General features: G+C 38.9%; 2 protein-coding genes across 2 annotated transcripts in view; one reads left to right on the forward strand and one right to left on the reverse strand.

Moving 5' to 3' along the window:
• The window catches only part of LOC311010000 (scavenger receptor cysteine-rich type 1 protein M130-like), a gene marked incomplete at both ends in the record, with an annotated part of 117,861 nt that extends 113,388 nt beyond the window's left edge, over positions 1-4,473 (forward strand). Inside the window, 6 exons of the mRNA XM_084004483.1 lie at positions 1,192-1,281; positions 1,852-1,910; positions 2,014-2,215; positions 2,857-2,978; positions 3,511-3,622; positions 4,378-4,473. Of these exons, the coding sequence (XP_083860609.1) occupies positions 1,192-1,281; positions 1,852-1,910; positions 2,014-2,215; positions 2,857-2,978; positions 3,511-3,622; positions 4,378-4,473 (681 nt within the window). The remainder of the gene's footprint in view (positions 1-1,191; positions 1,282-1,851; positions 1,911-2,013; positions 2,216-2,856; positions 2,979-3,510; positions 3,623-4,377) is intronic.
• LOC311010055 (scavenger receptor cysteine-rich domain-containing protein DMBT1-like) overlaps positions 1-13,860 on the reverse strand; it is a gene marked incomplete at both ends in the record, with an annotated part of 528,569 nt that overhangs the window by 284,055 nt on the left and 230,654 nt on the right. The window lies entirely within an intron of this gene.

Genomic DNA, 13,860 nt, shown 5'->3' on the forward strand with positions numbered 1-13,860 from the left:
TAATAAAATTCTCATGTGAGGTAGTTAAATCTTTACACAAATGCTTACTTTTTTCGGGGTCCTCACTACCATCATGCCCTATATGGAATAACCCGCTATTTACAGCAGGGGGCAGACCATTGTCCAACAATGTTTGGAAATATAAGGGTATTAATGAACTGGGCCAGATTATCAAAGATGGGGACATGATATCCTTTAATGAATTAAAATTGAATAAAAAATTGAATTTGGGGTTAGCGACACGGAATTTCTATCATATGTACAATTGAAATCTGTTTTGAGTGCACTTATACTAAAAAATGTCAACATTGGTTGCAACTGTGATTTAGACAATAAGTTCAGGAAAATTGCCACAGGGAGGAGAGTGGTTTCAGTTTTGTATAAGTTGTTATCCCTGGCCTCTCCTGACAGCCTATGCCACATAAAACATCAATGGGAGAAGGACTTAGGTGTCACTATCACAAATGCTCAGTGGGAATCCATTTTGAGAAATACAACTGCATCTTCTAAATGTGTGAGATATAAAACCATTCAATTTAAAGTGTTGCATAGATCTTACATTACACCACACACACTGAACAAAATGGACCCCTCCCTTTCCCACTTGTGTTGGCATGGCTGCGGAGAGGCAGGGACGTTAATCCACCTACTGTGGTATTGCCCCCCAGTGAGGAATTTTTGGAAAAATGTTATTGCTCAATTGAGGTCCATTCTTGACCTACAGATACCTGAATGTATCTCAGTGCTAGAGTGGTGTTGTTCCCACAAAGTCCATTCACTTCTACATTTACTTCTAACCGATTCATTTTTGTTTCCAGCAGTAAAATCTTCTGTAGGAGTTTATGGTAATCTTCCGTAGAGAAGGGAGGCATCTTCTGCTAATTACCTTTAGCAGGCTCAGGCTTATCTTGTTTGGTAGGCCTCCTCGCGTAGCGTTGAGGAAGTCGTAAAAATATTGAAAAATGCCCGTTTTATCTCAAAGAAAATATAATCCCACTGGTTTTGTAAATATCCAGGAGCTGCTGCTCTTTGTTTCTTATTGAGGAGAAGCAGATAGCAAAAAAATAGCAGAAAATCGCAGGCAGGGGTGAGAGCAAAGAGGAAAAGCGTCTGCACTGTAGCAAAGCCGGAAGTAAGGGGTAAGACATTAATGTGACTATTCTCACTCTCCTCCTCCTGTCCTTTTTCTAGTTGCCAGGTAAAGGCGTTTGTGGCAGGTCTCAGCTGAACGCAGCAAAGGAGACAACAAGCAAGAGGGCTCGTTCCAGCCTTGATGAGCAAGTATGTTGTCTAGAGCTTGCCCTTTTCACAATATTAACTTTTGTGGTAGTGCATTGTATTCCACCCTTTGCTTACACTCTAACCCCTGTGAATTTCCCCGTTGTGGGACTAATAAAGGAATATCTTATCTTATCTGTAATGATAGGAGAATAGTTAATGGGAAATTCTTTATTTGCCAAATACAAAATTTTAAGATAAGATAAGATAATATTTCCTTTATTGTCCCACAATGAGGGAAATTCACATTAACCCATCCTTACTATTTAGAAGCAGTGGGCAGCCATGCTCCAGGGACCAAATGCCTTTGTCCTCATCAAGGGAAATGGCCGTTGCAACAGTTAACGAGCATGCATAGTTGGACGAGCTGGTAGACTTGTGCAATTAATAGTTAATATGATGTGATGTAACTGTTTTGGGCTGCGTCCACACTGGAGGTTTTCCAAACAAAATGATTTGCTTTTTCATATGGAGAAAAGTAGCAGTAATAACATTTAAATACGCATACAGAATTGAAGCAAAGGCCGAATTATTGTTAAATTTAATTTAATTTAATGTTTAATTCTGCCCCAGGGTCTAGAAGTAGCAGTGTGCCGTCACGGCATCATCCTTCGGGCCCTGAATATGTACAGGCAAGTATAAAAACATTCTTTGTATTTTCACGACAGTTCCATTTATTTCAAATGCTCATGAAGTGACACTTAATTAATGCAATGCTGTCGTACAATCCCACAGGGGTGAGATCTTTGCATATCCAATGTTCCTGCAGAAGGAAATCCCAGCCAGTCCACCAGCCTTCTTCTGCATGGACGTAATATGCAAGTACTGGCCTTACATCCAGAGAATTGCTGAAGCCTGCCCAGAGTACAGTCCCCTCACCACCATGAAGCCTCTGTTGTCTGTGCTCCATGCGAAAGCACATGGCATCAAGTGTGAGGTATTTTTTACTCATCCCTTGTGTTTCGATGCCAGTCATTTTTCCATGTCAAATCCAATCTGCTTGATTACAGAGCCAAAACAACAATCCATGTTTCCCTGAACTCAGATTAATAGACGGCACTGTATATTCCTAAAATGTCCGATAAAATGGGGAGGAGGCAATCAGGATGGAGCGGGTTCTACCCTGGGAGAGGAGGTGGAAATGGTTAACTCCTTCCTGTCCAGGACCGCCATAATCACAAAGTTTATGGGCAAAGGAGGTTGGTTAGGCTTTGATATTTAATGAAATATCAAATATTTTTCATATTTGATATTTTATGTCCAGAATCATCATATAGATAGCATGACTTGACAGCATAGAGTTCCACTAGTGGAGCCTTTTAACAGCATTGTTGTTAACTGGAGCTGCTAGGCAAACATCATTTTTGTCTTCTTTTTTGGTCGGTAACAGCACGCACAGACATGCTAACTGTCCAGATTATGGACCGGAATAAGAGAAAGATGGAGAACATGTGTAAAACCTTGTGCACAAGATTTCGTAAGGTAACCTTCTCTTTGCAGAAAAGCGGCCACATTGCAATATGAGTGACAAATGTCACTCTTAAAGTTTCATTTCCCCCATCCCTCCTTTTCCTACAGACACAGCAGAATCTTGAGTGGGAGAGGCAGAGCCTAGAGACCCTCAAGGGAGAGATGTCTGCACATGATGGGACTGTGGAACAGTGGGTCAGAGATGTCCGGGACTGGGCTGAACATGGAAGGTATCATTAATCAACTTGTATAATATGGAACATTTCCGCATTACAATTGAAACAAGCATTTTTGCCGTTTCTGCAGAAAGCCAAATGTTCGGTCAATGTTTTTATCTGTTATGAACCATGGCAATGTCAATTATGAGCATGTTCTTTCTTTGAGTTGGTGTTGTCTGTTATGTGATTTCCTTGTATAATTTGTTGATTTGCAGTACACTGTAACTTCAGGGTGTCCATGTAAAAGAGAGCAGTCTCTTAAGGGCCTTCTCTGATTAAATAAGTCAGTACAATGTTCTTGCATAACTCAACATTGCTTTGTGTTGTAAAGAACCCCCTGCAGCCAGTAATGATTCTCTGCTACAAGTGAGACCAAGAGTTGAGGAGACTTCTCTGGGCCTAAGGCAGCGTAGGGCACGGCTTTATAGCCAAACAGGTACAAAGTTTGTGAAAGACATCAGATGTTTTCAGAAAGTTTTTCACATTTGATTATTAGGGTTTTTTCATGGATCGGAATGTGTCTTCTCTGATGTCTCCCAGACAGCAACTCAGGACGCTCTGTGATCCGCAACCGCATGTGGAGGGAGCAGAAACAGCTTGAGATCTATGTGGCTCAACATGATGCAAAGGTCCAACCCCAAGAGCAAATCGGCCCTGTCAGTAACACTGTACAAGCTGGCTACATATTTCCTTGGCAGTTACCCCCCGATGGTATGTTACACATTGCATTTTTTGAACCTTCTAATTGGTATCACCGAATAGCCTCAACTTTTTATGAATGAGTTTAGAGAAGGGTCTGGATGACAAAAGAGGTCATGGCCTAATTAATTTCTTGGCAACATTATTTCTTCTCGTGTAAAAAATGTATTGAATTGGGAGACTGGTCGCCAACTGTTATACATTAATTTATCTTATGCTTATTAGTCTTTTTGTTCTGGCTTCATTTTTCTTTTCTTCTTTTTTTTACATTTCCAGATGGTGTGGATTTCCTTGCCAAAAAAAAGATTTTTGACGAGGTAATGCACATAAGAAGACTTGAGGAGGAGGTGATGATACTTGCTTCGGAAGTAAGGCAACACTGGGAGTTCCTCAAGAGAAGGGAGCAGACATTGAGTGGTCTATAATCCATCAGCACTGAGGGTAAGCCATTAGCCATTACAATAAATACATCAACAGATCACACTCATCTACCCATAGCTGTATTTTTCTTCCATACAAAGATTTAAGTGTCTGTTTTGCTGATTTTTTTAATGGCGTTTTCAGGACTCAAACACATCTCACATGCATCTCACTGGAAGATGGTATGTGATTTATGTATGTGTGTAACATACAGGAAACTTACCAGTATTTCAAAGAAGAAAAATATAAATGTCATTTTGACTTTTTGAATATTTTGTTAATTACTATGAAGGTAGCCACTGCAGCCTCTCTGAAGAAGGACTCCGAGGTCTTCAGGCAGAGTTCAAGAGAAGAAGGTCTCAGCTGCAGTCTCACCTCATCACTGTGAAAAATAAATACTTGCAAGTGGTAAAGGCAGGACTTGATGGGTCTGCACTGGACCTTGAAGAGGGAGAAGAGCAGTTTGAGGAGCAAGATGTAGCAAGTGATGTGGAGAGCTACTCAGATGAGGAGGACATGGACATGCAGGTAATTAAGGACATGATATTGTAAATTACTATATGTCGTAGATACTGTCATGGGTTGACAATTGTTTGATTATTCTGTGACAAATGCAGTGCTCTATGTTTGTGTTGAACTCATTCCTGTTTCTCTTCTGTTTTTCTCCCAAATAAAAAAGGGACTGGACAGTGCAGTTGGGGAATAGAATCCAGAGACAACATCGCCTATTGAAACTGAGTCTGGCACTTTGAGATTTGTTTTTATGAAAAGTGCATTACAAATGTATTATTATTATTATTACTATTAATTATTATTGTTATTGTTGTGATTATTATTATTATTGATATTGTTATTATATTTATTATGAATATTATTATACTCAAATAGATCATAGATAGTTGTGATCTCAAGTGGACAGGTCTAAGTACAGACGGCTGTGAATGCACCCAATGTGTCTTTAATGCATCTTGAGATGAAATCACTCCAAAAAATCACATTTCCAATATTTACAGCAAATATTTGATATTCTGCATAATGCTGTAGTGTCACTGCCTGTGATCTTGTTGAATGTTTATTGTTTATTTGTTTTGGTTTGCTGGTTCAATCCCAACACCCGGTCTATCCCAGTCAAGGATGGACCATAACTCTGTATATTGACTTGAATACTTACTGTAGACCCTGAATGTACTTTTGACTCCATGACATGTCTATGTAGGTTCATGGTACTTTGAGCCTGTTTGGAAATCAGTGGATGAATTTTCTTTTCTTTTCTAAGAATAGGCAATAAACTGTTTGTCACAAGAAAACGACCGATCATGTTAACTACGTCTACACTGGCAGTCAAGTTTAAATGCTTGCTGCATTTTTTTTTTTGGAAAAGTTTGATTGGAACTTGGATGAAGATTCCTCACTAAAGCATGTCTGTATGGCTTTATCTCTTCACAGCTGAGATTTCTGAAATGAAGAAAGATTCATATTGTTTGAAATCTTTGCTCTGTTTACGGCACACACACTTTGTAGCATATGTAGCATATGTAGCATATGCTACAAAGTCCTCAGTTTTATTGTTAGGTTCTACAAGGAAGTCAGTGCATTCAATGGATCGTCTGAGTCATTAGGTTTTACAAATGCATTGTGGCAACAACACATTAAAGAATGCTTGAATACTTACAAACAAGCACTTGGAACACAAATACATGTTGACCAGATGTACAGTATGTAGTATGTATCTATGCTTTGACTCAATTAAATGGAGTTGTGTACTTTGTCCACCTCTTTTTTTTTAATGTTTATTTATTGTCTCTTCATGGGTTACATTAAATATAAATAACTAATATTAATAGTCATTCATGCCTCATCATTCCTGCCATGAGGACACTTAATTTAGAAAGATAGAAATATTGTTTGATTTAAAAACATCTAAAGTTTGAGTTTATTTGCACATTAAAAAGGAAAATGAAGCTCACAGGCTACATGAGAAATGTGGACACGTGCCCTATTAATTTCTATTGTCTCATTGCTCTCTACCGTCAGCGCCATATTCATACTATTCTATGGTGCTGTCCACCGCTCTTGGGGTATGTTCACTAGCTGCAACGTTTAGCTAACAAACGTTTGTTATTAATCGATCTGATAAATTGAGCTGTGTGGTGCATCGTCTCGTTAGGAAGCCACATTATATTTACACAAACTTTAAACCACATTATCACTCCACAGCAACAAAAATAGATCCAAGTCACGAGCCCCGAAAGTTCTGATTTCAAACGTTGCTGAATCAGTTTTGCCTTTGAACATACCCCCTGTAGTCGGCGAAACGGAGCGAAACGGACTGGAATAAGTGTTCAATAGCACTATTAAATGTTTGTATTAATGTTTTTATCTCATAAAATTTCACAAAATATAAACATTTATGATATGGTTTGACTTTTTCTGTTGAAAAACGGCCCGATAGATGTTTTCTTAACCCTAATGTCACAAACCTAACCCTAACCCGGAAGAATGCTTGAAGAACTACAATTTGTACAGAGTTGCAATATGCTGACGTGTGTTGCGACACATGTTTTGTAGTTCTATTGTCTTTTCCCTATTATGTGACAAGATTACAAGGATGCGTGGAGGCTCTCCAGAGCTTTTTGAAGGTGGAAAACACATATTTCTGTTCAGATTTGATCTTTCTTTTTATTTAGAGGGCGAAATTGTGTTTTTTCCTGGTTTTGGCCCCACACAGTGGCCCCCCCTGTTGGATTACCCTCGATTATGGTAGTAGAGGTCAAGATCTTTCCAAAATGGTTGACCCCATGTTTGTAGCACATTTTGTTGCTTTCCTGTAAGCCTTCATAAGTGTCTCAATTTCAAGGTTCAAAGGTCACTCCTGAGGAGCAGGAACCTCACACAGTTCTCATACTGATATATGTTACTCTCCAGGCCAAGACCTTTCCAATGATGTCTTCACTGTTTTCCTACGACAAAGTTTAATGTTCATATTGCTCCGAGCCAGCCCCTTTCAGGTGGAGTTTCTCACACCCTTTTCAGGGCCAACTTGGATACAATCAGAAAAACATGTTTTTAGGGGTATTGAGTTGCCAAATATGTTTAATATAATGATGACTGGCCTATGCACAATCATACTTCTCATTTTGGACCAGTTTAAACCCATTTCCCCCCCATTAACAACATCATTTTTGATATGAATGTTTTCCCATTAACTCGGTATGGACGTTTAGAGCCACTGTATTCCCTTCCCCCGACTGACAGGATGATATGAGATGATCGAGATTAAGGCAATCTTTTTCAGTAGGTAAATAAGTGTTGTGTCACCTACATTTTTTTAAACCATGTTCTTCACTTACTAAGGTAAGAACTCAAGCAGAGAGATGAGCCTGCAGCAACATAACTTTAATGACAAAAACAAACCAGGACATTACAAAATAAAGAACACATTAAAGGAAGGTCTTTGACATCTAAGTGAGGTCATCTTGTGTCACCCATGAATCGGCCCATCTCAGGTTGCTACAAGAAAGAAAAGATGGAAAATAGGGAAATTCTTTTAAGTACGAGTTGATTCAGTGTCAAGATATCATAAATGACTTCCATGTATTGACATATGCACAGAAACATGAGTGGCATTCATTGGGTTATTTGGATGTCCTGTTTTCACTCAGTAATCAGAGAATGAACTGGTAATCAAGCAGAAAAAGCAAAGTATCTTTGGCAGGACACCCTAAACTGTGTTTGTGTGTGTATGTGGATGGTTATCAGTCTAGTGGCACCTTGCATGGTATCCTCTGCCACCAGTGTATGATTATATGAGGAAATGGGTGAATGCCGCTTTGAGTCATTGCAAAGACTAAAAAAGAGCTACATAAATGCAGTGCATTTAACCATCCATCCATCAGATTGTAAGAGGAATGTCATTCTTTAAAAATAAATAAATGGCTATAGGTCTGGTGTCCAGTGTTTCTGAACTTTGCACTGAACTATACTTGGATCCTGTATACGTTCACAGCTACCCTGCATAGAACAGGTCAGTACAAAATGATGTGTATGATGAAGCTACATACATACCATTGAGGGCATGGCACCCACTTCACTTTCACTTCCCTTATTCCCTGAAAAATAGCCAATAGCCAAAATGCATCAGACAAAAAAATCATAAGCAATTATAACAGGTATTATAACAATCATAACAGCTGACATTATAGACTGCATTCACTGTATTTCCAGTCTGGTTCAGGAATGTGAACATGAATCAATTGAATTAAACATCAAAGAGTAACTTTTTTCAGGTTAAGTCAAACCAATCTTGACATTTTAGTACAAAATATTCTGCCATTCTCTATTCTTTCAGCACAGTGGTTGTTGCACTGTAAGCATGGAGTCCACAGATGTACCCAGTTCAATGTTTTCCCATATTTACGGTAACATACTGTATTCATAATACATCTTGCTCCTCCCTGTACTGCTAGACAGAAATGTACAGTATTCAATTCAAAACAAAAACAACTTACATTTCCAGTCCTTCGTGACACGATTCTGGAATATGGGAAGTTATCCATGGTGGAATGGAATTCACAGTCTGAAAATGAAAGGAAGCCCATTTAAGTTAGACAGAAAAGAGTATTAGGAGAGTTTGCATGAGGATTTACATACTGGGTGTGCCTGTGAAATGAATTTCATGTCACTGTGCAAAGACATGGGGGGTGAGGTACCACTGTGATGATTTGTGTTTATCACAACAGAGTCTTTCTACATGACCTCTCTCAGCTTGTATCTGCACGTATACAAGTTGGAATAGTCAGGATTTTTCAAAGACACATATAATAACAAACCTTATCAATAATGGAAAATGTTGCCAGCATATCATTAACTGAATCACATTAAGGCAAAATACCACATCTAGATTTGGCTTATCTTGAGTGAAAAAGTGATGGATATCAGAAAAAAATAAAATATACGTAATACAGATGCAATATTACCTGCTGGGTTGACTGGCTTGGGTCTTTTTCTACGACCTGGGGAGGTGAGGGGCAAATAAAGGAAATGGTTAGGACACAACACATAAAAGGAGGTTATTCAATGTTTATTCAAGGTTATACTATTTAACTCTCAAGGCTGCTTTACATCAATTGGTGTAAAATGGTTTAATTCAGAAGTCAAATGATGACTTTTGTTGTAGTTTTTGATCTATTGAATGTGTTTCCCCTAGGTCAGTGGCAAACTATACTTTCAAATATAGCTGACCAATTAATCAGAACGAAACAAAATTAGAACATGGACTAGTGCAAGATCCAAATAGCAGGAGGAGCAATATTTGTTAAAGGCAACATATGTGTGAAAATAGCACTCTGAATGAAGTTGTGTGATTGTAGTAAGTTAGACACTCCCCCACAGACAGAGACACACACCTTGGAGACCTCTCAGCCTCTTGATGGGAACTAGAGACTCTGCTAAAGCTCCAGCAGACTCTCTGTGTTTCCAGTGCCGTCTGACAGCAGCTGTTTATTGCTGCTCAGTTCTGACTACCTGCTCTATTTGCCTACAATGAGCACTGATCAGTGGGTCACACTGTCTGGTCAGTGTCTCCTTTCCTCCCACATCACACAGGACTAAGCCCGCTACTGTGGATGTCCAATGTCTAGTGCAATCCCCCCTCAGCACCTTGCCATCTTTTTGAGTATTTCTGGGAATTATGCAGTGTGTAGAGGAAGGCTCAGACCTGGGGGTTAAGTTACACTGCAGGCGCATCGTCTACACATTTACCTGTTTCAGTTAGAGGTGTTTAGAGGTGTGTTTGTACTTTAATATAGTTTTCAATGGAAATGATAATGAAAAGAATTTAGCAATCAATCACATCAACTCATCACATTCCCTTTAAGAACAGTTCATGCCAAATTGCAAAGAGTCCACAATGAGGCTCCATTACACTTGCTTGAGTGCAGAGTCTTACCCGTTTGCTTTCGTGTAGAGCACAGCTTAGGGGGAGGGGGCTTGGTTATGGGGGGTGGGGATGAAGTAGAGGGTCGTGGAGGTCCAAGTGAGAAGGAGGTAGAGGGTGCAGGCGCAGGGTCTAGTGTACAGTGGGGCAAAAGAGAATAATCAACTGATACTGAGGCATTCAACATTCTTTGCATCATTGCCTATTCATAAGTGCCAAAACAGACATGGCAGGGACTAGTGTAGTGACCCTATCAAGTTTCTTCACAATTGTATAATATTGAGTATCTGCCAATACAGATGCTAGATCAGCTCTCATACCGATCTTTGAGATTGGTTAAGGACTTCCCTACAGCATATAGTATATATTTCTTAGAAAACATTTTGACACAAAATATTTCTTCCTTGGGTTTGGGAAAAATAGAATAAACAAAGACGGAAAGAGTAAAGAAAATGAACTGGATTACAGGATGTTATGTGAAAGTTAGTGGAGATTAAACTTGTAAACATACAGGAAAATCATCTAAAGAATGAGTGATTATTCAGTGGTCCACAGGCTTAACCTTTTATCGCTGGGTACCTAAGTGGCCAGTTTGCATGAGCATTCAAACCTACCTCCAAAGAGAGACTTAGGCCAGTCAGAGACTATGCAATGTCATACATCTTTAGGCTTTACACCATTCATTCTGTTAAATTGATGCAATGGTCTCTGTCACTTGCCCAAATTGTCTTTTCCTTTGCATTGTCAGTGTGGAGAGATTTCGTACCATAAAGACTAAGGACACCCTTCAGCTGTTGAAATAAGCATTTCAGCCCATTTCTCTATTTTTTCAGTCTGTCATTAGAGTGATTATCTGCTGCGTATATCTGACATCTAGCAAAACATCTGCTAGTATTTTACTCTCATTTAGTATTCCTAAATCATTATTTGTCTCCTATACTAATGAATTCCACCATAGTGTCTTATGAGCATGTTCCATGAGAAACATGCTATTGCCCACTGTTAAAGAATGACCAGCACTGAGGCGAGTGGCTGGTATTGTTTTCACTTCATTAGTCTTTACCAGGTGTTTCTTTGTCTATGGACACATTTTGTCACAGCGATAACTTAACAACCTTGAAAGATGCAGTGTATAGTTGAAGGTTTTAGTTCCAAGATGGGTGTCATCCAACCAATAACTACTGAGTACTCATGTAATAATGTACTAATAGATCTTTATGTTGTAAAGTTCAAATGTTGTTTTCAAAAGGATAATGTTGTCCTGTTGTTGCAAGTCGTATAAATGTAGGTCACGTTTCATTGCAAGCTTGTATTACATCCAGTGCTTTTTACTTCCAGGCCTAAGAGAAGCGGAACATAATCACAATCCTAGAATTTGTGCTTCCAACCCTCTTCCCTGTGTTTAAGCTGTGAGGCAGTCAGGATATAAGACAAGACACGCTAAAAGCCCGGCAGAGCGTCAGCACCATACGGGTCTTCTCTCCATGCAGCATGAAGAAGAGAATTAGAAACTCTCAACATTCAAGAAGAATTTCTTCCACAGTCCTCTGAAGTGGACTCAAAGTGTTTTACAGTAACACATTTGTCATGCAGTCCTTCTTACCACAAGGTGTTCAAGTTCAAATAACAGTCCCATCCTCCTCTGTGGTGAAGGCCCCATCCACAGCCTTAGGATGCAGAGAGGGCTCAGCAGGGTCCCTTTGTCCCTCTGGGTCCCCCGGGGACAAGGCTGCAACCCCTGTCTCCCTTTTAACCATCACTGTTTGGAAAAGAGTTATCTTCATTGTCCTTCATTCTGTATTATTATCATCATACATTAGAGATGTGTGGACTGCAATATCATCAGCAGGCAAGCAGTTATAACAAATATTCTTTAAATTGTTACTATTATACATACAGTATCTTTCTTGTGTTTTATAAAACATATACACTAATTTATAGCAGTTACAACTATTCAAGTGCACTCAGTTGAAAACTATTTGCAGTGATAGGCTTTCTCAGGTACCATTTGGAAGCAGAGTTGAACATCTTCACCTACACCTCATTGTTTGAGCATTCGCCTTTATCTTGCTCCTTTATGCTGCAGGAAACAACTGATACGGAGTCATTTGACAACTTTTTTTGCATCATTGCCTATTCATAAGTGCCAAAAACAGACATTACATACCTACAAACAGATTATGCCCTTTTACACATGCAACAGGACAAACACATACGGACTTCCTATTTTCATATTCTTCATACACCTGCAGGGTGCTCAAATGTAGAACTACTGTGTGATATATCAAAATAGAAAGCCAATGTGTTAATGCATTGGAGCCCAACATTTGAGTCAGTCTGTTGTCATGGAACAAGTTGTAGATCTGATTGTTGTGATTGTTCTTCATTTTACCATTTGTCCTTGACTCAAATAACGAGTCTGACCATAATTTACCCAGGTCCTCTCATTTTAAGTTCACCATACAAAGACACTTGTCAGCTCAATAAGGATGTCATTGAAACATGACAGATTGATAACTGAGATTGTGAACCAATGCATCAACAAATCTAAGCTAATGGTTCCGACAAACAATTCCTAGATATTTTGCTTTCTTTTGCATCCATTGTGTGTTCAGGTGACTGTGAAGTCCTAACATAACCTATATGAGTGAGTGGAGATGAACATCATCACAATTCTAAATATTTCTAACCCTGTAACTAAGAACGAGGGAGCGTAGAAGAAAAAACTGTTACAAGAGGAAAGAAAAGCAGGAACAATAGCAGTATACAGTGTTGGCATGATATTTCCATCACTCCAGAAGGTACTGAGCAGGTCTTCTTTGGTTCCTTGAAGATGATATAAATCAGGGGATTCATGTATAAATGCTACATATGCACAAAACAGGGCTCAGACAATACATGCACGACTCATGCAAGTTTAACCCCTCTGTACGGGTGGTCTGAAATATCTTGTGATGAATCAGTGATGCAGACGGTAAAATGATATGGAATATGAATAAAAAAGCACCAATAAAGCATTCTATGGACTAACCTTTCAAGATTCTCTCATACAGAGTGTGGATAGACTGAATGCTCCCCTCTTCTGTCTCCGTGACTAAATATGACAAGCTTTCATTGTCGATCCTGGCATTGTGCTGAAAAGGTAAACAAACAACATTAGCCTATATCACTAGACCATGCATACAGGGTCAGGTTATTACACTATTATTCATGTAGACCATAGTATCTCAAGAAAAAACGAGTTTACTGTTTCAATTCATATGATTTAAAGATAGACAGAAAGAAAATATGCAAAAAATAAGGTTGATATTAATCACTGATTGCAAATATAGGATCATATTAGCCTCATAGTGGGCTTAACAAAGACATGTCAGGTTCCTATAGATATTGTATTTCATCCAAAATATCAAATTATTTCCTGACATTAGCGTTGGCAACATTACTGTCTTTTTGATATCCAGGATGTTTTATGTTATATAAATGTGTGAGAAACAACTACTATAAATAAAAACATAATAAGATATCAAAGAAAATGTAGGAGTTTCTTGTAATGTCATAATAAAATATGATTTGCCTACGGTAAAGATTATGGTTGATGGTTGAACCTAACTTGCTGAGAGCCACAATTCATCATACATTGGCAGACTTTAACCATGTGTTCACTTTATTTTGCTTCATAGCTAATGCTAGTTAAACGTAACTTTGTCTGTGCTGTTAGCTTAAGCTCTTAGCTTTAGCCGAGTCAGAACAGTCAGTGCTGTGCTGCTAATGTTGGTTTTCGTACTACTGGTGCAGGCAGAAACAATCCAATTCACACAAACTTCCCCACGAGTCAAGACT

The sequence above is a fragment of the Eutrigla gurnardus genome, assembly GCF_963514095.1.
Source record: "Eutrigla gurnardus genome assembly, chromosome: 24".
Lineage (NCBI taxonomy): Eukaryota > Metazoa > Chordata > Actinopteri > Perciformes > Triglidae > Eutrigla > Eutrigla gurnardus.